Genomic DNA, 26,144 nt, shown 5'->3' with positions numbered 1-26,144 from the left:
ATAAGTCACTTCAAATCCTTACTCTATGGCTGTAACCATTGTTCCCAGTTCTTCATCTATGCCTTCTCTTCCTCCTCTGAAACACAAACTCTCCATTTCCACCATCTTAATAATACTGCTCACACACTTCACTAAACGGTAGCTATCTGTTCATAGGTATATAACATAAGCTATTTTAACATTTGGTCCTTGTTGTTGTTGCTGTTGTTGTAGCTGTGGTTTCAGTACTACTGTTGAGTCTTATGTTTTACCACTTGAGTTATGCCCAATCCCTTTATCCTTCAGTCATTTTTCAGATAGGGTCTTGCATTTATACCCAGGCCTGGTTTGCACTGAGAATCTCGTATCTCCACTTTCCAAGTAGCTGGGATGACGAGAATGAGACACATGTCTGGCCCTACAACTTACTTCTTCACTGTTCCTAAATTGTACTGTATAGAAACCCTGCCTCCATACACACACACACACATACACACACACACACACACACACACACACACACACACACACACTCACTCACTCACTACATTACATGCATAGTCAACAGGATTCTTTAATACCTACCATAGACTTCTATGTATTTAGTACTGGATCCCTAGTCCTCACAGATAAGGGGACAAGGAGCAGACAAGTACACATATTCATACATCTCAGGCTAATAAATACCATGGCAGAAGAGCATGGGCATTCAGGAGCCCTCTATTTGATAACAGCAGAAGGCTTCCCAGTAGAGATGAACCCCAATGGAAGCCCAAATGCTGACAAGGTAAAGTCAATTGAGGGCTGAGGGCTGTGTTCCAGGAAAAGAAAGAGTAGACTCAAAGGCCAAAGCTAGGAAACAGGCCCAGATGAAGAGTTAAATAAATTTAGTGCAGCTGGATCTTACAGTTAAGATAGAAGGTTTACCAAAAGGAGTTAGTTACCTGTGACATATTTCAGATAGACAGCAGTAATAAATCATACATGTAAGCTAGGTGCTGATAGCTCATGCCTATAATCCCAGCTATTGACAGGACTGAGATCTGAGGACTGCAGTTCCAAGCCAGCAAGGCAGAAAAGTCCTTGAGACTCTTACCTCCAATAAACCACTGAGAAAAAGCTGGAAGCAACACTGTGGCTCAAGTGGCAGAGCACTAGCCTTGAGCAAAAGCAGCTTAGGGACAACCCCAGGCCCTGAGTTCAAGCCCCAAGACTGGCAAAAAATATCCATACATGTACACACATACATACATCACCACCACCATCATCATTATTATAATTATTATCCAGGTATGCATGGTGTGTATATAAATATAGATAAAATTACATTTTTGTTTGAAGAATATGAGTACAATATGTTTAAATTAATTAGTTTTATTTTACAGTAGTTTTAAATATAGAGAATAGTTGCAAGGAAACAATGTCAATAGCTCATGCTTGCAATCCTAGTGACTTGGGAGGCTGAGATCTGAGAATCAATGTTTGAAGCCAGTCCAGGTAGAAATATCCATGAGGCTCATCTCCAATGCTACCCTTGAGCAAAAAAAGCTATGGAACTGTGCCCAGGACCTCAGTTTAAGACTCAGTAGTGATACATACATGAAAACATTGCAAAGATAGTATAATTTCCCCTCTAATTATGCTACTATACTACTTACACTAGTACATACCTTCAGAACCTGCCCTTAACAAGGGTTTGAACTCAGAGTTTCTCACTTCCTCAATTTGCTTGCTTACCACTAACTCTACCACTTGAACCACGTCTCCAGTCTAGCATCTTTGCTGGATAATTACCAATGAAGTCTCATGGACTCTTCTGTCTAGGTTGACTTCAAACCTCAGTCTTCCAGGATTTAATACCTGAGTAACTAGGATTGTAGGAATGAACCACTAATAACTTTCTTAATTTTGTAGGATATGCATTAAATTTTATGACTGCATTCTCATCCCCTCATGGCTTTTAAAAAAAACTGTGAAAATATATGTAAATATTCTGTTTGCTGTAAGGAATAAGATAATCACTCAGGATTATTATTACAGCAGAATAAAACAATGGGAAAGATTGAGAATTAGCATCACAGGGATAGTAATTTTAGATGAGAAGCCTGTAAATATATTGGAGCTCTAAAGAGCAACTCATACAGATGAATTTTAATTTTTGTTGGTTTCCTCTTCAAAATTGAGTCCAAAGGGTTCTAAACCACAGCAATCTAAATTACTATGAGGAACCTGAAAAAAAATGTGCAAAAATGCATTTTCTGTTTCACATATTTTTGTTTAAGACTCAAAACCATGAGTCATTACCTCATGCTAAATTCCAAGGTTACCTTGATCATATGCATAACATAAGGAAATTGGATTATATTTATTTCTTAAAACATGCATATGATCTTGTATATACATTTTTCTAATGTGGGAGGGGAAGAGAAATAAAAAATGCTGAAATAAGGATACAGGTTGACCCACTGTAACAATGAGATGTACAAGACACTATGTTGAAAACGAACTTTACAACTTGGGGTGGAGGAGGGAGGAGTTGGGGAGGTAAGAAGGGAAGGGATGATAGGGGATAAACAAAGGAGGAGATAACTTGATAGGAAATGTAATCATTACTCATGTAACTGTAACCCTCTGTACAATAAAACACATTTTTAAAAAGACTGCATGTGAGGGTTGACTCTTGAGAGAGCTAAAAACAAAAGTAGCTTATGTTCAGGCTTTTAAAAAAAAAGCTAGAGATTACTTCATGATGTACCTAGAGCTAAATTTCAGATGTCTGTAATTTTCTATGTAAAAAAATTCATGCCGTTGAAACCTCTTTGTGTAGTTGGAAAGCCTTTATCATATTTCTTTTATTTTTTTTGATAGTTCTTTTTTTTAATTGTGAAAATACTGTACAGAGGGGTTACAATTACATGGGCAAGATAATGAGTACATTTCTTATCAAGCATTGTTGCCTCCTCCTTTGTTTCCCCTTCCCATCCCTTCCCATCTCCCACCACCACCCCTCACCCCCCCACCCCCGCCAAAGTTGTAAAGTTCGATTTTTGATATAACGACTTTTACATCTCATTGTTGCAATGGGTTCACCTGTATCCCTATTTAAATGATTTATTTTTACCCTTCCCTTCCACAAATTATACCAACATCAAATACAGTGAAAGCAGGGGTTATACTGTGGGGGAGGGACATACAAAGCAACAAAGAAATAATCTTATAAATGTGTTAGAAACAATCGCATGAAAGAAAAAACATTTGAATGCATATCTTAGGGTTCATTTCCCTAACATCAACTTATCTGACCTTTTCTGCTTGACTCAGACATATACTAGTTATTGCAAATAAGGGAAACCATGTGACCTATGTTTCTTTGGGCCTGGCTTACTTCACTTAATATAATTGTTTCCAAGTCTTTCCATTTCCTAACAAATGGGGCAATGTCATTCTTTCTGATGGAGGCATAGAAACTTAAGAATTTTAGCTAAATGCTACTGATAGACAAATGATTCTAGAAAGTACAAGTGTGTGAACCATCATATTCAAGTATCCCAGTGTTTACTGTTGAGATGTTAAGAACTGTGCTTTTCCCAACAGGTGTGAACTTGCTGGCTTTTCTCATCATTGTATTTTCCTATATTACTATGTTCTGTTCCATTCAAAAAACTGCTCTGCAGACGGCAGAAGTGAGGAATCACATTGGAAAAGAGGTGGCTGTTGCAAATCGCTTCTTTTTTATAGTGTTCTCTGATGCCATCTGCTGGATTCCTGTGTTTGTAATTAAAATCCTTTCCCTCCTCCGAGTGGAAATACCAGGTCAGTCCCTTCTACTATTTATTCCCAAATGTATTAATGCCTTCTTGGTCCCTTTGTTTGAGGAGGCTGGAATCTTGAACAGTGCCTTACACATAGTAAATTCCATAAATATGCATGTCTTCAACACAAAAATTATTATTTCCTCTGGTGGTGGTGGTGGTGGTGGTGGTGGTGGTGGTGTGTGTGTGTATGTATGAGTACTGGGGCTTAAACTCAGAGCCTCTTGCTCTCACTTGACTTTTCCCTCCAGACTGGAGCTCTAGCTACCACTCAGGTACACATCTTGGCTCCCAGACACTAAATTTAAGAGATCTGTGTGAAGCTACATCTTCACTTCCAACTTTTACTGGTTAATTAGAGTCTCACTGACTTTCCTGCCTGAGCTGGTTTCACACTGATACCCTCAGATCTCAGCCATCTGAGTAGCTAGAATTATAGGCATGAGCTACCAGTACCCAACTTGCTTCAGTGTTTTATAATCAGCATTCTAAGAGGGAATAGTGGTGCTGCAATCCAGTTAGGAATAATTTTAAAATGGGAGCTAAAAAGAAAGCTAGTTGGAGCACCTTGCTGAGCTACATAGTAGTTTTTAAAGAGGCACGGAGAAATAATTAAAATAGGTATACCCTAGTTTCACACAGTCCTCTGAATTACTGCTCTGACATTAGAAGGCCTTCCTAAAACTGAATGGAACATGCCATTCAGAATGTTCTTTAAGCCAGGCGCTTCTGGCTCATGCCTGTAATCCTAGCTACTCAAGAGGCTGAGATCTAAGGATCAAAGCCAGCCCTGGCAGGAAAGTCCATGAGACTCTTATCTCCAATAAACCACTAGAAAACTGGAAGTGGCGCTGTGGCTCAAGTGGTAGAGCACTCACCTTGAGCTGAAGAGCACAAGGACAGTGCCTAGGCCCAGAGTTCAAGCCCCATGACTGACAAAAAAAAAAAAAAGAAATCCAGAATGTTCTTTAAACATGGAGTTTTACAGACTATTTGTCTTTGCCTGATAGAAGGCAGGTTCCTCTCAGAAACTGATTTTTCTGCAAGATTAAGGTGCGATTAAGGCGACAATTTCTTTTGGGATTACAACAAACCAAAGTAACCTACTTTGTGTAACTTTGATCATTATTCAGATCATACTTTTTTCCAATAAGAATAAGTAATATTTTATTTTACAGTTGAGAAAAATAAGAAAGTTGAGGGTTGGGACATGGGGGAGAATGATGGAAGGGGTGACATTGACCAAGATGTATTGTACTCATAAACTTCTTTATTGAATGACAACTCCTTTGTATGACTAAAAAATTTAAATATTTTAAAAATTAGAATGAGGAAAAGGATGGAATGGGAAATGGTAGTAGAATACACGGAAGAAAGAGAGAAAGAAAGTGATAAAAAAAGAGAAGGTCACACAATTAGAGAAGAAATTGAAAAGAAAAGGAAGTTCTTTAGAGCATAAATCAGGGTCAAGAAAAGAACAAAGTTAGGGCTTGGAAGGTGGCTCAGTGGTAGAGCATTTGCCTTGCATGCCTGAGGCCCTGGGTTCAATTCCTCAGCACCACATGAGCAAAAAGAAAAAAGCCGGAAGTGGTGCTGTGACTCAAGTGGTAGAGCGCTAGCCTTGAGCTAAAGAGCTGAGGGACAGTGCCCAGGCCCAGAGTTCAGGCCCCATGACCGGACCCCCCCCCCCAAAAAAAAAAAAAGAAAGAGAAAGAAAAGAAAAGAACAAAGCTAAATGGTTAAAAGGTAAGACAGTTCTAGGATTGGATGGGGAAGAGAGACAGACAAAGGATAATGAGGGGCAATATCATCGGCTTTATTACCCAGCTGTTCACCTAACCTGGGAGTTCTTTGAAATTTCAGCAATACGGGAGGAGCCAGGATTGTAATGAGGCTTGAAAATTCCAAGAGGTGTGACCGTTGAAAAGAGATGTCCACAGAGCTACTAACTAAGGCCCTGGATTCATATCTCTAGACCCCCTTCTTTTGCGACTGTTCTGGGGCTCGAACTTATGACCTGTGCATTATGCCTGAGCTTTTGTTCTCCAGGCTCTACCACTTGAGCCTCAGCTCTCCTTCCAACTTTTCTGGTGTTTAATTAGAGATAAGAGTCTCATGAACTCCTTCACAGGCAGGCTTCAAATTGCAATCCTCATATCTCAGCCTCCTGAGTAGCCAGAATTACAGACATGAGCCACTGACGCCCAGCCCCCGGATCTATTTTACAGAGAAGATAAATGAAACCAAGAGAGTGCAAGGAACATATCCAAGATCATACATCTAAGAAACGTGTCATCAGAGGAGCAGGCTACCTTTAGAGGGGTTAAGACATTTCATTCTAACTCAGCAAATGGACACTGTCATACCAAATTTCTTTTCACAAAGTGACTTTTGGGGTCTTACTCCCTGAATATTTTATTAGTATATGTAAGACTGCACACAAAATGAAGAGAAGAAGGGTGGGAGAATACAGTCATAACATTCAATATATATGTGAAAGTAGATCTAGAAAAATTGGGGGGATGGGTGAGGGTGATGGGGGAGAATGATTAAAGGGGTGACATTGATCAAGACACATTGCACTCATAAACTGACATGTCAAATTGAGACCACTGTGTACATCGACTTAAAAATAATAATAGAAATATGAAACTAAAATAAAACAAATGGAATTCAGCCTGGCACTGCTGTCTCACACCTGTAATCCTAGCTACTCAGCTTGCTGAGATCTTAGGATCATGGTTCAAGGCCAACCCAGGCAGGAAAGTTCTTGAGACTCTTAACTCCAATAAACCACCAAAAAGCTAGAAATGGAGCTGTGGACCAAGTGGCAGATTATTACTCTTGAGCAAAAAAAAAACAAAAAAAACTCAGGGACAGCAACCAAGCCCTGAGTTCAAGCCCCAGGACAAGCAAAAAATAGCAACAAGAAAAACCTCCCCAGGATTGGCATAAAAATAAAGTAAAAAAAGGAATTCACTAACTGGAGGACACATTCCTCCTTCCTCTTCAAATCTTTAAACCCCAATAATATGCTAATAGCAGACTGGGAACATCAGGGCAGAACAGTAACTTGAGCACGGGATAGAACTCCGACTAAAGTTAGATGTGCCGGACTAGAAATTTCTTGAACAATGTTCTGTTGATTAAGGATGGCTCCTCATTTTTCTTATTTTTCTGTAAATGAAAGCAATAAACACATGAAATTACATAAAGGTCAATATACAGTTGACAAAACGTTTTTAGATTTTTGTCATTTTTGACTCCACCTGTCTGCACTTTAGCATCTTAAACTCAGAAAGGCAAAATGGGTAAGACCTTGAATCCAGTGCTCCTTTTTTTTCCCCCCTCATAAATGGCATTCTTCAATAAGGTCAGAGGAAATTTAAATGTATTGCACAACTACCTCCTTAATAGTATTAGCTGAAAACCTTTGTGGTTTTGTGTGTGTGTGTGTGTGTGTGTGTGTGTGTGTGTGTGTGTGTGTGTGTGTGTTGGTCGTGGAGCTTGAACTCAGGGCCTGGGCACTGTCACTGAGCTCGTCAGCTTAAGGCTATTGAGCCACAGAGCCATTTCCGGTTTTCTGATGGTTTTTTGGAGATAAGATTCTCACAGACTTTCCTGCTTGGACCGACTTTGAACCATGATCCTCAGATCTCTGTCTTCTGAGTAGCTAGGATTATAGACACGAGCCACCAGTGCCCGGCAAAATTTTTTTATATGTATTGAAATCACAAAACCTGGGCACTGGTGGTTCACATTCGTAATCCTAGCTACTCAGCAGGTTGAGATCTGAGGATCTCAGTTTGAAGCCAGCCCAGACAGAAAAGTCCATGAGATTCTTATCTCCCATTAATCAGCAAAAAGCTGTAAGTAGAGGTATGACTCAAGTTGTAGAGCACCAACCTTGAGTGAAAAAAACCAAGTGAGAGTTTGAGTTCATAGCCAGTACCAGAAATCAATCAATCAATCAATCACATAAAACATCGTGGTAGCTCAGTGATAGTGTTCTTAGCTAGTATTTTCAAGGCATTGAAGACAATCTCACCACTCCCTTTAGGCTGAAAGTGTATCTCAGTAGGGCACTAGCCTAGCATGGATGAAGCCCTAGGTTTGGTTCCCAATACCACACACACACACACACACACACACACACACACACACACAACTCACCTGCTTGTTTTCATATTTTGTTTCCTTCTTTAGGCACAATCACTTCCTGGATAGTGATTTTCTTCCTTCCTGTAAACAGTGCCTTGAACCCAATCCTCTACACCCTCACCACCAGCTTTTTCAAGGACAGGTTGAAACAGCTGCTGCACAAACATCGGAGGAAATCAATTTTCAAGATTAAAAAGAAAAGTTTATCGACATCCATGGTGTGGACAGATGACACCTCTTCACTTAAACTTGGGGTTTTGAGCAAAATAACCTTTGGGGACAGTATAATAAAGCCAGTTTCCTAGTGATGGTTGGGATCACTGGATTTTCAAGGGACTACCTAAAACAAGGTACAGCTTTTGGAAGATGGCATCTGCAATGCTTTTCAACTTGGCCAGCGGCAATCTTTGCCACCTAAGGAGCACAGAGGACTGACTGCTGGCCCTGCTTTCCAGTGGTGGCTGACTACCTATCAACTGTGCTGAGAACTGCACTGAACGTTTCCTCAACCTCATAGGCACAAGTGAATCTACTTAGAGTAGGCTGATAAACAGGTGACCTCCAGCCAGGCAACACTACAAAACTACCCATGAATGCCTCTCTACGTGTAGAAGATTCATATAGTCTTTTACATTGCACTGTCCATAAAAGAAAAGAATTCACCACCTTTTATTCCACAATGACTTAAATCTGACATCTCTTTCCTTGTTGGTCCAGGATCAAATAAAAAATCAGCAGCAATGTGTGGATGCTTTGATAGCAAAGATGTTGATTTACCCCCTGAGACCTACTTTTGTAGGCTGATTAGAAAATAGAACTTCAAAATTACCAGGTTTAATCTGACCACAGAGGCACACTGTTGAAGCCCATTTGCTTCCTTGGACTTTCTTTAAACTTAGAAAAGCTGAAATCTTAAGTAAAATGTTTTATCTAAAATACCAAGGAAAATGAAGCACCTAACTGTGAAAAAGACTATACTTTTGTTAAAAGATAATTTCTTTAAAGCAGTATTTCTTTTGTTGGTAAGTTCTGTTTCTGTAAAACACACCAAAAGTACTGAAAGAGATTCGAGAAATTGTTTGACTCAAGACAACGTGTTTATTTGTATAGACTCCTTCCCTGAAAACTTTTCTTTTTTAACAACAAGGCCAGTAACTTTGGATTTGTTTTTTCAAAACTGAAAAAAATGTTTGTGAGGGCCTGGGTACTTTTTTAATACTGAAAGTTTATATGTGAAGTAAAAAGGTCAGGTAAATAAAATTATATTTTACATTTGTCCACTATTTTAACAAAGACCACAGGTAAGGTTAATGACTAAGCTTGTCTCTCGATACAGAATGATGTGGGTGCTGGGGCTGGGAAGGTGGCTCAGTGCTAGAGTGCTTGCCTTGCATGCATGAGGCCCTAGGTTTGATTCCCCAGCACCACATAAGCAAAAAGAAAAAAAAAAGCCGGAAGTGGCACTGTGGCTCAAGTGGTAGAGTGCTAGCCTTAAGCTGAAGAGCTGAGGGACAGCGCCCAGGCCCAGAGTTCAGGCCCCACAACCGGACCCAAAAAAAAAGAAAAGAATGTGGGTGCAAAGCCCAGCACTTCCCCTAACACCAAGTCTCATAGTAAACTTTTTCTTTCTTCCTTTTCCTTTTCACAAAACTTAAAAATGGCAAATTTCTATAGCGTTTACTTCATGGAGACAAAATGTAAGTATCTATCTGAAAAAACATACCCTTTTATCCAGTAGCATCTAGGACACACACACACACACACACACACACACACACACACACACACACACACGTATCCAGCCATCCTCATAATTAACTTGCTATTATTTAATATTCTCTAAAATGACAACACATGTTCCTTTGATAAATAGGTCATTTCTTACGTATAAGTAAAATCTTTCCATTAAAATTCTGAAACTAATGTACCTACCCCTTGACTAGGCTGCTCTTTTTCCTTCCAGTTTCAAACTTTTCTCTCTCTCTTTCCTGCAACATGATGAATTGCCTTCGTGACAGATTCTCTGGATTCACTGACATTTTACTAAGTGTCGTTGGCAGGTCCTTGATCACTGTTATAGTTTGGGTTTTGCGTGTTTCCCAGTCTGTTGAAGGCTTGGTTTCCCCTCTGATACTCTGTTGGGAGGTGATAGGACCTCCAGGGGCAGGCCTAATTGAAGAAAGTTAGGTCACTGGGAGCATGAAATTAAAAGTATGTTGGGATACTAGTCCCTTCCTCTCTTTTTACTTCCCAAATGCCATGAAGTAGACACTTTTCCCTTGCTCTGGTATAGTGTGCCCAAAAGCCACAGGGTTGAGTGACCATGCACTGAAACCTCTTGGACATGAGCCAAGATAAATCTTTCTTTCTTCTTTTATTTTTTGGTCTGAGACCAGGACTGCTACCTGATGCTTTTACTCATTGGCTAGCACTCTACCAATTAAGGCATTTCTCCAAGCCCTCCTTTCTCCTTTGCTTCTCTCATAGGTCCTGGGGTCACAGTGATGGAAAGGTGACTCCCACAATCACCATGTGATTTATTTACTAATGTATTTCCCAACATCAGGACATAAATCAGAAATAGATCCTAAGCCTACACTGTTTCTATTTGGGCAGAAATGTGGATCTCATATTCTTGAAAGGAATCATCAATGATCCAAGAACCAGACAGACAGAGTGCTCTTTGAACACCCATACTACTCCTGTTGACTATAGCCTGAAGGTTCCTGGAAGTCTGCAGCTATGAGAAAAACTGGAAACTATGTATGAGTCAGTAACTTTCAAATAACAGAAGTCCATTAGCTTAGTGATTGAAATCCAATAGTTTAGTGAGCTACAATCTTACTCCGTATTACTATACAAACTGAATACTACTAAAAATAATATGCACTATACCAAATAATGGTATTCTATCTGGACTAAGATCATTTGTTGAGTAAACCTAGTTTTCCAGTTAGTTATGAAAATATCGCCTGAGTTGGTGAATCATTTCCTATTAGAATAGAAATCTAGCTATCACACTAGAATGATTTTAACAGGTCATAGACAGTGCCACCTTGGAGTAGAAGAGGAGGAAGTCCATCCCCACATTCATCTGTACATGGCTAATATCTTGAATTAAAGAGGAGAGGAAAGCTGGGTAACTTCAATAGCCTATACCTCTAATAGTAGCTACTCAGGAGGCTGAGGTCTGAGGATCCAGGTTGGAAGCCAGCCTGTGCAGAGAAGTCTGTGAGACTCTTATCTCCAATTAACCACCACAGAAGCTAAAAGTGGAAATGTAGCTCAAGTGATAGAATGTCAGCCCTGAATGAAAATGTCAAGCAAGACTGTGAGACCCTAAGTTCAAACCCTAGTACTGGCACTAAAGAAAAGGTCGGGGAGGGAGAGAAAAGATACAAATGCAGGGCTGGGAAGGTGGCTCAGTGGTAGAGCGCTTGCCTTGCATGCATGAGGCCCTGGATTCGATTCCTCAGCACCACATAAGCAAAAAGAAAAAAAGCCAGAAGTGGTGCTGTGGCTCAAGTGGTAGAGCTCTAGCCTTGAGCTGAAGAGCTGAGGGACAGCGCCCAGGCCCAGAGTTCAGGCCCCAGGACCGGACCCAAAAAAAAAAAGATACAAATGCATATGGAGTTTCAGGTTGGAGTGCAGATAGAGTACTGAATATCTGTGTTTGCCATAGCTCTAAGTTCGCTTATATCACTTTGTTTCATTCTTAAAACTCAATTGATTTTCTTTCTGTCAAAATAGTTTAGGCCCATTGCAGTTACTGAAATAGCTTTGTGATGGCCATGGGCTTTAACTGAAATTATACAAATCTGAATTTAATGTGGGAACAGTATCACCTTTCCCCACTCTTATTTTGCTCCCCCCCCCCCCGCCCCACCTTGCATCCCCCTCCACTGGACTCCTGGCCATGCTCTTCAGAATGTCAGTCTCTTAAGGATAACTCTGGTACCAGAGAGTCCATATTGCTGACTTGCTACACATCTGCCCATGCTACATTTTCAAGATTGTATCTTAACCCAGATAATTCTTCACAGTTCGCTACCATTCTCAAGTTAGTAAGTAATGAAAGTGCTGAAGTGTCATCAAGTATATAGAAACTACGTGCCTCCCAAAGTTAACCAAGAATGTATGTGTGACATATTTTTCTTCATTTTTCAATGGATCATATGTTGAAATTGTTTTAGCTTGACTCAGAAATACTGCCTATGCTAAAATTCATGCCTGTAATCCCAGCACTCGGGAGGCTGAAACAAAAGGATGGTGAGTTCAATGCTAGCTCAGGATTTGTAGCAAAACCTTCTTTCCACAAACAATTATGTTTTGTTGTTTTGTTTTGAGATGGGAATCTCACTATGTAGCTCAAACTGACCTTGAATTCACTATGTAGGCTTAGCCTTGAACTCATTTGAAATATAGGTGGGTGTTACTATGCCATACAAGCTAGTTTTACCTATTCTCTTACCCTGGTAAATAGCAAGACAGAAGCCAGGTGTTGGTAGCTCATGGTAGCTACTCAGGAGGCTGAGATCTGAGGATTGTGGTTTAAAACCAGTCTGGGCAGGAAAGTCTTTGAGACTTTAATCTCCAATTAATCACTAGAAAACCAGAAGTGGTGCTGTTGCTCAAAGAAGAGCACTAGCCTTAAGCAGAAGAGATCAGGGACAGCGCCCACAGAGTTCAAGCCCCACAAGTAACGGGGGGGGAATGACTACAAAGTTCTGTGTTTGTACTTATCCGTTTATGTGTCTGTTTATAGGCCAGTCATCTCACATCCTATTTGTGCAAGATGGAAGGTTACATATGCAATAATGATAATGTTCATCTTTGAACTACAAAAAATGAAATTAAACTTTCAAAAATGACTTTTGGGTAGGACACTTCAAAGTTCTTAAGAAATACTTGCTAACTTCTCTAAACTGGTTAAAGCCTATTATTCAATCTATTTCTAACTAGTAAAGTCTTCAGGCTGTTTCCCCATATGACACATGTAAGAGGAATAAATTACAAATGAAGAAACAGGAAACAACAAGGCCCAGTTGTGAAATCACAGTCCCAGGAATGAGAATATTGCGCTGTTTCAACACACTCACCCCAACTCACAGCAACACTTCTTAATTCCTAAGTAGTTTGGATACAAGAATTATTCAGGAACCACACAGGAAGGAAGCAGAGGCGCCTGTACAAGAGTAGTGCTTCTCTGAACTCCAGGTGCTATAGTGTTTGAGTGTTTGATGCAGTGATTTTAACACTGAAAGCCCAGGCTTTTCTGCTACTGACAGCACACATCTGAGGGAAGGACAAGAATTTAGACATAGTATCAGTTCAACCATCAACTACTTACATGACCTCAAGTATTTTTAAATCCCTTCTTTTTTCTGCAACTGGCTTTTCTTAAAGTTGTATCATATAACTATGTACATATATATATATATATAACTATGTACATATACATATATATATACAAATGTCTAGGGCCCTTTCTGTTCAAGTCTATTATATGTTTTAAGTTAAAAACCACATGTGAAGATCTAAAACTTGACATCAAATGCAGTGATTACTGTTCTGAGTTGCTAGGATTAGACATAAGATCCAGCACCCTGCAGATCTTTTTGTTGGTGTTGTTGTTAAGGCTTTTAAGTAACCAAAGACAAATAACTGTTACAGAGTCATTAATGTTTAGAAATAGAGTGTTGCTCCAGAGAAATCATAGATCATCTCATTTGAATCATTGACTCATTGATGAATACTTATTGTCTGTTTATGCCAGACAAGATTCTAAGTGATCAAAATATGTCAGTAAATGCATGGAACTGTCTTGATGGAGATTGCATTCTGCAGCATGGGTAAACACACATCATTAGAGGAAAATAGCATCTTCAAGGATGCTAGGAAATGAGAAGTTCTAGGGAAGTTGGAGAGTTGCTGTCAGGAAGGAATGCCAGACACATTTCTTCTCAGTTTCCTTATCTTTAAATAAGAAAGATAGCGCCTACTTCAAACAGCTACTGAAAGGATTAAAAATAAATGAACAAATATATGTTGCAGCATTGATCCTGAAATTCATTAATAGCTCAACAAATAATCTACCTCTCTGTCTGTTTCTCTCTCATACACACACACACACACACACACACACACACACACACACACACACACACACACACACAATTTTTTCATAAAGGCAGAACCTTGAACATGCTAGGTAAGTTATCTACAAATAGATACTATCTTAATCTCATCAATTTTACTCACCATAGTGATCATCTTCTATTCAGAATATTCATATATTCAGATCATTCATATATTCATTTTTCTATTGTTCTTTCCCCTTCACCTGGTGGTACAAGGGCTTGAATTTTTGGCCTCATATTTGCTAGATAGGCACTTCATCACCAGGGCCATGACTCCAGGCCTTGTTTTCTTATTTCTGTGCTCACAGATTGTGACAGATTTTGTGTGTGTGTGTGTGTGTGTGTGTGTGTGTGTGTGTGTGTGTGTGTGTGCATACAGGCCAGTACGGGGGCCTGAACTCAGGGCCTGTGTATTTCCACTTAGTTTTTTTGCTCAAAGATGGCATTCCACCATCTGTGACAGCCACAGCCCACTTCTGGCTTTTTGGTGGTTAATTGGAGATAAGAGACTCATCAACTTTCCTGCCCAGGTTGGCTTCAAACCTCGGGCCTCAGACCTCAGCCTTCTGATGTAGGCATGAGATTTTAAGGCTCAGAGCCCAGCTAAGGCTCAGAGATTTTAGTAAAAAAAATCTATGCATGTGTATGCATTAGACATCTATATGTAAGTTTGCACAGAAAATTTAGACTTCCTATGGTCAATGGGCATCCCATAAAAAGAAGTTTATCTAAAAAACAATTATAAATATGGATACCTCTGAAGTAACTGGAAAAAGTAAACACAATCTTCTGTAGAGAATATGTTTCCAACTCAGGCTTCACAAACATCTCTGAGATTTTATATCTTTATATCAGTCTTTATTAGACTCCACAGAAGTCTCATACAAGATGACTCATAATGCAGTATAGTAATGATGAATTCTACTTGGTCAGATTAGAGAGCCTAAAAGCAGATCCACACATTTCCATGACCTGTGTGTAACAGAAAGCACTAACAATCAGTATGAATAATGATAGCTAAGGAGATACAGTCAAAGCGACCATTTGCACATCAACACCCAATATTGTGTCTGTGTGTGCCAGTATTGGAGCTTGAACTCAACACCTGAGTACCCCTTAGCTTTTTCTACTCAAGGCTGGCACTCTAATATTTGACCCATAGCTCCTCATCTGGGTTTGTGCTGGTTAATTGAAAATAGAAGTTTCACAGACTTTTCTGCTTTAGATAGCTTCACATGTTGATTTTCAGACTTCAACCTCCTGAATACAGCTGTGAGCCACTTGTGCTCAGCAAGCCCCAAATTTTTAACTCAATACTTTCTCAGAGCAAAACAACATCCTACAGACAATCTATAATTTAGAATTATCAGATGAGAATTTCAAAGAAATGAATATCACTAAATAATGAATAAAGGAAAATATGTTGATAGTGAATGAAGAGATAGAAAATCTTAGCCAAGAAATAGAAACTATGTTTAAGGTAACCTGATGGACATCCTAGAACTAAAACATACAAGGTATTAGTTTCCTATGACTGCTGTAACAATAATCATAAACTGGCTGGTTGAAGACAACAGAATAGTCTATTAGAGTTATAGAGACCAAAAGTCTGATATCAAAATGTTGTCAAGAATAAACTCCCTCTAGAAATCAAAGACAAATTCACTCGAAGCTTTTGTGACTCCTGTCATTTCTCCATCCTCTGCTGGCCTTCTTCTGTCTGTTCTCTCCTGTGTGCCTCTTATAAGGATACCTGCCATAGATTTAAGGCCCACTCAATAATCCAGAATAATCTTTCATGATAGTGGGGTTTGAAGTTGGTGCTCCACTTTAAGATTCTAGATTTAATTGCAACTTAAAAAAACCTTCTCTCTCCTCCCCTGCACCTTGCCCACTAGATGTAGGGTAACAGTTATTGGTTCCATAGATTTGCTGTATTTTCTGAGAGGCCATTTTTCAGCATATATTATCCCTGGAATTAAAAAAAATTAACACACTGAATAAATTTAGCAGAATGTAGAGTTCATAGTGTTTTACATAGTCAAATATAAATTACTTAATACAAAGAAAAGATATAAAAACAAGAACCAAAATTAACAAGGCCTCAAGATCCTATAGGTTAGTATCAAAAGAGCTAACTAGGAAGAGAAAACAATGTAGTGAAGGAAAAAGAAAACCTTTTTGGTGAGATAATGATAGAAAATTTCCCATAATATTTGAAAGGCATACATTTATAAGTTCAAGGGGTTTGGCAAATGTCTAGCAGAGTTAATAAACGTGAAGATTTGCATTGTTTATGAAGCATTATAATATATATGATTTGGTTGAAAAGGGGCTGTGGGGAGCTTTCTGGATTGATGATCATGTTCTAACAGATTAAAATTTGTTCTTTAAAAGTATAAACATTTGTTAAAACTCAGCAAACATAAACTTAAGAGTTGTGCATTTTATTGCATGTAAATTTTACCTCATAAGAGTTTTTAAAAAGGCCTAAAGCAACAGGGAGTGACCATGGTCTGAAACCTCTAAAAACATGAACCAAAATAAATATTTCTTCATTTAAACTAAACAAAAATACTGGAAAGCTAACAGACAGGGTATATGTGTATCTGAAGCTGGAAAAAAGCACCATCCTGGCAGATTTGTGATGGAGAGATGTAGAGTGAATTTTCATCCTGTTTTCCTTGTACATGCAGGAAAACTTGAAGGGAGAAGCTATCTTTTATCAAATCTGGTCATGCTTAAAGGAAAGCCTATAATTTCAAGGCATTTCCTTTTGTTTTATGTGGCTAAGGGGTAGAGGACTTGAATAAAATGCCCTTTATTTAACAAAGCAGATTCATATTTTGGATATGCAAAGGTAAGCTTCAAACTTTAGTTTGAACCAGGAGTGAAGAACAAAACTGCTATGCCAAAGAGATCAAGGGGATTTAGAAGACAGGGAAAACAGGTGGAGGGGCACATATTTGTAAGAAAAGAAAAGCTCAAATAGATGGAAACAATATAAGCTGAAATGCAGAGGTGGAAATGAATCCATCAGTTTTGAAATTTTTGTTCTGCGCCGCAATCTTTCATTGTCCTCAATTCTCTCAGTAGCAACCTACTATGAACAGAATCTCTGTGTGGACAATGATAGAGGGACAATGAAGTTATCTTCCCTAGTAGCCCTCCACGTCAATGTGATAGTGGAAGTTAACTAAGTTCTCTAAGACAGAGAAGAGAGGCCCAGTGAGCACACAGGGTCTGGCAAAGAAGATAATGTCTTTCCTGCAGTAGTTTAGAGAAGTAAAGTATAGCTTTCTGGAAATTCCATTGTGGCTGATTGGATTTTCCTAGCAGTTCTATTTCTAAGCTCTTTACATCCTCACTAACTCCTGGGGCCACTAGGCTCACTCTCAGACCAACTGGAGTATTTAAAAAGACACAAATTGTGGTTTGTTTTCTTTTCTTGTTATCTATATAATTAGTAACATGCAGGCTAAAGTATAGCAATATTGAATGAAACTGAAGTAATGAAAATCGCCCATAATTCCATTTTCATCTCTTCACTGTCTTCATTGATTTCTTTTCTGAACCTACCATATATATGGCTTCAGTAGAAATTGAATGAAATAAAACTAAACAGTTTAGTTGGTGCTCCTAGCCAGGCACTAGTGGCTCAACCCTGTACTCCTAGCTACTCAGGAGGATGAAAGCTAAGGATCACATTTTGACAGTTTGAAGCTAACCTAGGTAGGAAAGTCCATGAGACTCTTCAATTAACTATCAAAAATCCAGAAATGGAGTTGTGACTCAAATGTTAGAATACTAGCCTTGAGCAAAAGAGTTCAGAGGCAATGTCCAGACCCTGAGTTCAAGCCCCAGGAGCAGCAAAGATCCTAAAGATCTAGTGTGAGCTATAATTCTTCAGCAGGGTATATAGTTTTCACATTTACTTGGTCTCAGGACCCAGCGAAAGACAATAATTAGACTGGACAGAAGATCTATGAAGCAGACACTGACAAAAGCCTAAACTGCTCCCAAACATACTACAAGCAATCATTAAATAGACTGAACTAGTGAAACAGATCACTGTGGACTAGGACCTTGTCACTTCCACACACATCATTGTCAATAAGAATTTTATAAGCCGGTGTAAAACAAACCTCAGTACAGGGTTGAATTGCTGTTACAGTTCCCTAAATTACTTGTTGCATCCTTCCTAATCAGGAATAATAGATACTGCTATGGGTTGATGATGTTCCCCCCTAGAAGATATATCTTGAACTTGAAGTCCTGGTGCCTATGAAAATAATCTTTTTGAGAAATAGAGTCTTTATAGATATGACCAAGTTAAATTGAGGCCTGTTTGGTTGGGTCTTTAATCCAATATGACTATAGGAAGGTAGGGAGGAAGGGAGGAAGGAAGGAAGGAAGGAAGGAAGGAAGGAAGGAAGGAAGGAAGGAAGGAAGGAAGGAAGGAAGGAAGGAAGGAAGAAAGAAAGAAAGAAAGAAAGGGAGGGATGGAGGGAGGGAAGGAGGAAAGAAGGGAGAGAAAAAGAGAAAGAGATTAAGAGAAAGAAAGAAAGAAAGAAAGAAAGAAAGAAAGAAAGAAAGAAAGAAAGAAAGAAAGAAAGAAAGAAAGAAAGAAAATGAGAGAAGAAAGAGAGAGAAAAAAAGAAAGGAAGGAAGGAAAGAAGGAAGGAAGAAAGAAAGAAAGAAGGGAGGGAGGGAGGAAGGAAGGAAGCAAGCAAGCAAGCAAGCAAACAAGCAAGCAGTGACCTTGGACAGACACTGGGAACAGAGCCATGTGAAGATGGAAGCAGAGGTTGAGTGATATTGTCACAAGCCAAGGAATGCCTGTGCTTACTAGAAGCTAAGATAAACCAGGGAGGAGCTTCATCTAGAAACTTTCAGAAAGAGCATAGCCCTGCCAACGCTATAATTTCAGATGTATCGCTTCCACAACTTTGAGAAAATACATCTCTCTGGGTTAGGGTATGGAGGCAAAATAGATACATTGAGTCAAATGAGGACCAAGTTAGGATGAGGGTTTAAGGATACTTTGCTGCACAAAGTGTGGTCAGAGGAGCATAACCATCAGCATTCTCTGAGAGGCTAATGCAAAGGGGAAACCCTGGCCCCACCACATACCCGCTAAAGCGGAAACCTGCATGATTGTTTTTGTGGATTGTCTCTCTTTCGTTAATTTAATTTTACTGTCAAGGTGATGTGCAGAGCGATCACAGTTACATATGTAATGAAGCAACTACATTTCTTGTTAAGCATTGTTGCCACCTCCCTCGTTTCTCTCCCACCTTCCCTTCCCCTCCACCCCCACCCCAAGTTGTAAAGTTCATTTCCAACATGTAGTCTTGTATCACTGTTACATTGGTTTACCCTTTGTCCTTTGTCTCACCATTTTGTTGTTCCCCTTCCCTAATTCAGATAAACAAGTATATATAATACCAGGGTGCCAAAATCAATAAAATAGTGACAACAAGGATAACCTACATTTTTACAAGACTCAGGGCTGACTGACAAGTTCACTAGGTCTGAGAAGCATACAGATCTGGGCTCTGATGATGAAATCAGGGTTTGTGTTTTCTCTTTTGACTCTTCTTGAACATCCCTGTAAGGCTTAATCTCTTTCCTTTTCTTTTTTATTCTCTTTTTTTTCTAATTTAAATTTTATTGTAAAGGTGATATACAAAGGGGTTACAGTTACATAAATCAAGTAATGAGTACATTTCTGTTTGAACAGTGTCACCCCTCCCTTGTTTTCTCCCAGTTTTCCCATTCCAACACCCCTCCCATCAAGTTGTACAGTTCATTTCCAACATAGTGTCTAGTGAGTATCACTGCTGAATTGATTCGCCCTTTGTCCCACTGTTTCTGTGCTTCTCCTTCGCCTCCTCAAAGCAAATGAACTTATATGCAAGATAATGTGTACAGAAATCAAAAACAGTGCCAAAGGCAGGGGGAGGGAGGGCGGGAGAAGAGCGGACAGTCCAATAAAATTCTTCATTTTTTACTGAAATTAGTCTCTTTTCTTTTGGAATGTAAACAAGCAAAGCCCAGACCAGAAAGATAAAATAGGAGGAATATGGACCATAGCCTTTGTGGGGTGTGTGTGTGTGTGTGTGTGTGTGTGTGTGTGTGTGTGTGTGTGTGTGTGTGTGTGTGTGTGTGTGTGTGTGTGTGTGTGTGTGTGTGTGTGTGTGTGTGTGTGTGTGTGTGTGTGTGTGTGTGTGTGTGTGTGTGTGTGTGTGTGTGTGCTGGTACTTGATGTTGAACTCAGGACCTCTTGTTAACACTTAGCTTCCCCCTCTACTCTTCCCCACCCCCACTCACAGCTGTTGCTCTACAATTAGAGCCATGCCCACAACCCAGACAACTTTCTACTAATGCTTGCCACCGGAAGCTAGTGTTCTTGTAAGCTTCCATCTCTGAATACAGATTTTCTTTTCTTCTTTACTTTCCCTTTTTGTTTTCCTTTTCTATTTTTTTTTTCCTGAAGATTAACAGAAAGAATCACACACCCACCTCCTCTTTGTTCTCTGCGGTGCCTAGCAAGATCTAACACCCACCCGCTTGACCCTTAGATGAAAGGACTTGCCTCAGCTGCTGAGTATAGTCAGCAACCTTCAGTTGTCAATCAGCCTCTTTAGGGGTCACCTCTTTTACTGTGTGTTATCACCCAAGGTCGTGACTTTTTTCTTTTTTTCTTCTTTTTTTTTTTTTTGTTGGTCGTGGGCTTTTTATTTTTGTCAGTTATGGGGCTTGAACTCTGTCCTTGAGCCCTATCCCTCAGTTCTTCAGCTCAAGGCTAGCACTCTAACACTTGAACTACAGCACCACTTTCAGTTTTCTGGTGGTTTATTGGAGATAAGACTTTCCTGCCCGAGCTGCCTTTGAACTGCCATCCTCAGATCTCAGCCTCCTGAGTAGCTAGGATTAGCCCCGGCAAGGTCATGATTTATGAAGCACAGCTAGTGCCTGTGATTAAGGTGGTTCCAACCAGCAATGATGGGACATTTCCAACCCAGAGCTCCCCCTAGTGCTAGCTGGGCTCTTCTTCCTGACCCCAGCTTTTTTCTCCACAGCCCAAACAGCATCCTCCACAGATGTTGGTCCTAAGGACATTCCCTAATTTCTGCTGAACACTTAACAATGCCTCCAAGATTGCTTTCTCCTGAAAGTACAAATTTCTTGGTAGAAGTACAAATGGTCAATAATCTCATAGAGAAGTGCAAAATCAAGACACGTCTATAATACACACCAGAGCAACATTGAGATTGAGTCTCACCCTAGACAGAATGACCATCATCAAGAAAACGAACAGTCACAAATGCTGGTGAGATGAAGGAAGAGGAACCCCCATATACTGTGGGTGAGATTGGCAATTAGTGTAGACTCTGTGGAAATCAGTATTGAGATGCCTCAAAATATTAAAAATAGGACTATTTTATTATCTTGCTCTCCCACTCCTGAGAGAATCTAAGTCAGCATTCAATAGAACTATCTTCACATCCAATTTTATTGCTGTGCTATTCACCATAAACAAATTATGGACTCAGCCCAGGTGTCCAACAGCTGATGACTAGCTCAAGAAAATGTAGTCAATATTTACTCAGCCATGTCGCATATTTTCACTCATATGTGGAATCTATACCTAAAAAAAATCCATAAATGAAAAACAGGACTGTTTGGGAGAGGGAAGACAAAAAGGATGATGGGGGTATATGAATGTGATTTATGTACATTATATGCACAAATGAAATTACCAAAGTGAAACTCTTTGAGGGTAATTAGCAGGTGCTAATAAGAATCTGCTTTCTGAAGATACCTGTAACATACCTTAAAGGAACTATGGGGTTGTTAGGTTCTAGGGCAAAAGAGAAATGTAAATCTCACGCTAGTATCCAAAGATCTGGTTCAAGTCCCAGATCAGCCACAGAGAGGCAGTGTGATCTTGAATAATCCTCTCCTTTTCTTTGAACCTCAAATATTTGCAAGGCAAGACTAATTCTTCCTCCTCTACCTCACAGGGCTATTGTCATGAGGATTTAATGATAAGATAAAAAGCACTCTACAGAGAGCTTATTATTCAGTAAATTCCAGAGCTTTTAATTTTGCTTTATTTTTCTTTGCCTGTTGCTTAAATCCATTCTTCTCAGCCTTAAATCATTCAGGTAACTCCAGGGAAAATACATCTCTGTGTTATTTTCACACCTGGCTGATACTAGGTTTTACAAGCTTCTAAAGAGATGTCAAGAATCAAGAATTCATGACTGGCATTAGAGCACACACACCTGAAATCCAAGCTCTTGGAAGGCTGAGGTAGGAAGACCCAAACCATGAGTTTGGGTCTATACTAACCAACATAGTAAGATCCTGTCTCAAAAAGAAACAAAAATACTCACTGGGCCCTATGTTGAAAATGAACTGTATAACTTGTAGGAGGTGGGGAGTGGGAGAGAAAAACTGTGAGGGAGTGAAGGAAGGGGTGACACTTCCCAGGAAATGTACTCTTTACCTGACTCATGTAACTTTAACCCCCCAGTATATCACCTTTATAATAACACTTAAAAAAGAAACAAAAAAAACAATAATTCAGTGGCAATATCAAAGTACTATGGAAATTTTGTTGAAAAAGATTCTAAGAAAATTTGTCACAGCAGATTAAGGTGCTAAGAAATATAAAAACTGTATCCTGGAGTATAAATGCCCTAAGAGTTTAAAGTAGACACATGGGAAAATACACAAAGGAGACAAATGGATACCAAGTTTTTCTCATGCTGAGGAAGCCATAAGAATAGTTTTGTGGGAAAGGAAGCATGCTGCTAATGTTTCAGTCCATGTTAGCTATCGATTACTGCAGGTAAGGCTACCATTGGTATTGCTCTCTTCATAATAATTAGGAGTCACATCTGAAAGAACTGAATCAAGAAGGTAAATGATAATAGGAATTTCAACTCACAACTAAAGAGAAGACTCCTAAACACAGGTTTGATATAGAGAGGAAGGCAGATCTTCATGTTAAGGACCAATGGAAGACTTTCTATTGAGAAGCAGGGCCTTCTGCCTCTTCCCATTGTGACTCTTCCATCTGGTCTGGTCTGTTTGTCTGTCTGTCTCTGTCTGTCTATCTTTCTCTGTGTGTATGGAAGAGAAATAGTCTCAGACACATGCAGCAATTCACCAACTGATAAATGCTATCCAACAAAAATCAGGGAATTATAATAATGAGGACTTCTGTTCTTTCAGCAACCTGTAGAGATCTTCGATTTCTTCATCCAAACTTACTGAAAAGAAATATTACTAATTACAAATCACAACTAAAATTTCAGCTGCTTTGTAACAATCATTAGCAAATAGAATAAAATTCAAGTGACACTGAAATAAAAACAGAAAGGGGACATTTGTTTCAATATTTCCTCTCTTCTCTGTTAATCGGTCTGTCTTCTCTCCCTCAGAAGTTCTTGTACATTGTTTTGCTGTCATTTAGACTCTTAAACTCCTCATCCTTTCTTGATTGCTCTTGCCTCTATTTTCCAGATAATATGTAATGTGTGAGGGTAATAATAACCCCCTACAGACAAAAGTCTATGGTGATCCATTTTGCTATCACTAGCGGAAATGTCAGCCTTGACAACTGAGAAGGGCCAGATTCCGGCTGGGTGGTGGCTGCAGATAAGTTTGCTCAAAGAGGCCACCTTCAACTAGTCAGAGTCAACTTCTCCCAGCCCTGGTCTTTTAATATGGAGGTCTTTCTTTCTAGTTTCCTTCCTTCAAAGTTCTGGGAGCATTGATGTATTCTAGGCAAAAAGAAAAGAAAAGAAAGCCTTTTTGGTTCCTTCATCCCAGTTGGTCCAGAAGTAGAGTTGGCTTCAGAACAGAGAAAGTTTTAATATCTATGGATGACAGTCTCACAGTTCTGAAGGATAGACTTGCCAAAAGGAGAGGGCACAGTGCCCGACATGTTGTGAGAACAATTATCCATTCAAGTGTTGTGCACCATCCAAATGATAAGTAGCCAGGGTAAGCCTCACAAATACCGTTATGGTATCCTTTACTTTTATAGTTATAGAAAAATCACGAAGTGTTTACATTTGCTGCATTTCCTGGGGCGAGTGCCATATGAAATACAGTGCCAGGCTAAGGGTGCGTGGGGGTTGCGGGGCAGTGGGACTGCTGATTCAGACCACCATCTCCTGTGAGAAACAGTAACTCAGATGGGTGGAGAAGGCCAGAAACTCAACACAGAGGGGGATAAGGGCTTCCAAGTAAAGAGGGCTGTATGGACTCACCATAAAGGATGAGTGAAGATGTCTACCAATAGCACCACAAACAGCACAGTTACTCCTATTTGGGGGGGGGGGTCTTTCCACAAACGTGCACTGAGAACTCAAGATCTTATAAATTGGCAACTATAAGGTCCATATATACCCCCCTGTTCTCTCCAGTCCTGACCATCCATAATGATAAAAGCAATAGTCACTCACTGTAGGTCCAGTGAAATGAATGCAGAGAAAAATGGGAGGCTAGGGACTGAGGAGAAAGATCTCACTGCCTTTCCCAAATTCCAAAAGGATCTTTATGCCTGCCTCCCGCTTTGAAGTAGTAGGTGAACAAGAGTAACTGGATTATTTTCCCTCATTAACACATCTTGATGGCTCTGTTTTGTGTCATTCTATCACTTGTATTATAAACCAGCTATGTCAGAATCTTAGATGAATACGCAATCTTTCCAGCATGTCGGAATGTATTGGATAATAATAAACTCATAACTTGTATCAATTTTGTTCATTTGCCAAGTACTATGATGTCACTTGATAGCCATGAGCAAATTGACAGGTTTACAGGGATTTGTTTTTGGTTTCTGTGCTGGTACAAGGTCTTGAATTCAAGGCCTTGAGCGTGGTTCCCTGAGCTTTTTAACTCAAGGTTAGCTCTCTCCCACTTGAGCCATACCTCCACTTCTGATTGTTAGGTGGTTAATTGGAAATAAGATTCTCCACAGACTTTCTGGTGAAGCTGGCTTCTTACTGCAATCCTAAAACCTCAGTCTCCTCAGTAGCTAAGATTACAGGCATGAGCCAATCTTAATTACAAATATTATTAAGTCTCAGATCACACATGACATTTCACAATGATATATAGTTTACTGAAAGTTAAGAAAGGACTACAGCAGCCTCAGCTTTCAAAATGGCCTTGCTGAAGGCAAGTAGAAAGAGCTGAGACAGATGAGAGTCATCTCAGCAGGTGGTTAGATAAGATATTAACATAAGAACCAGATCATCAAGCTGTTGAAGCCACAGTGGCATTAAATCACATTGCACATTCCCAGGTGCAATGCTGGTTCAAGGCTCACAGTTGCTTCCATGGTTACTGAATCTAGAAAGATCCTGATGTCAAGCAGTGGGATAGATCAAACTGAAGATCCAGGAACTGAATCAGGAGTTATCATCTGTTCACCTTATGACTCATACTCCTGGATGGTCTGAGGATGGGTCACTGGGTACCACAGAGCAGTACCCCAGTGTCCCTTCTTTTAATATATTTCAGGGGTGGGGGTACATCGCTCTTTGGGCTGCTGTATTTGATAAGCTGGCAGGCCTGTTTTTTTTCTGATATGGGTTTGATAAGGGCATAGGTGGTAATCTATTACTTCATGGAATGTGATGGACAGATGGAGGTTGTTTACCTTGCACAAAGCCTCAGCACTTAGCACTTACACTCAAAATGGACCCAACAGCTGGGTTATAAAATAGAGTCACTCAGAGCAAAGCATAGCCTGAAACCTACTGTTTCATGTGTTATAGAGCAACTCTGGAGCAGGGCAGCCTGATTTCCTCATTCATGTACAGTTGTAGGATTTAAATCTAGTCAACTTTGTTACAATGAAGCTTCATTTGAGTTATCACTGATAACAAAAGAACATATAAAACTTAGAAAAATGAAAATAATAACAACAGTAACAAGTTTTGTTTTATTTTGTGCCGGTCCTGGGCTTGAACTCAGGAACTGGGAGCTGTCCTTTACCATTTTTTGCTGAAGGCTGATGCTT

At 39.6% G+C, this 26,144-nt stretch overlaps 1 protein-coding gene across 1 annotated transcript in view; it reads left to right on the top strand.

Moving 5' to 3' along the window:
* The window catches only part of Rxfp2 (relaxin family peptide receptor 2), a 47,719-nt gene extending 39,462 nt beyond the window's left edge, over window positions 1-8,257 (top strand). The window contains exons 17-18 of the mRNA XM_070001969.1: window positions 3,574-3,792; window positions 7,998-8,257. Of these exons, the coding sequence (XP_069858070.1) occupies window positions 3,574-3,792; window positions 7,998-8,257 (479 nt within the window). The remainder of the gene's footprint in view (window positions 1-3,573; window positions 3,793-7,997) is intronic.
* The last annotated feature ends 17,887 nt before the right edge of the window (window positions 8,258-26,144 follow it).

The sequence above is a fragment of the Dipodomys merriami genome, unplaced genomic scaffold, assembly GCF_024711535.1.
Source record: "Dipodomys merriami isolate MVZ:Mamm:240054 unplaced genomic scaffold, mDipMer1.0.p SCAF_6, whole genome shotgun sequence".
Taxonomy (NCBI): Eukaryota; Metazoa; Chordata; class Mammalia; order Rodentia; family Heteromyidae; genus Dipodomys; species Dipodomys merriami.
The sequence above is the reverse complement of the archived record's forward strand: the minus strand, read 5'-3'. Positions and strand labels throughout refer to the sequence as shown.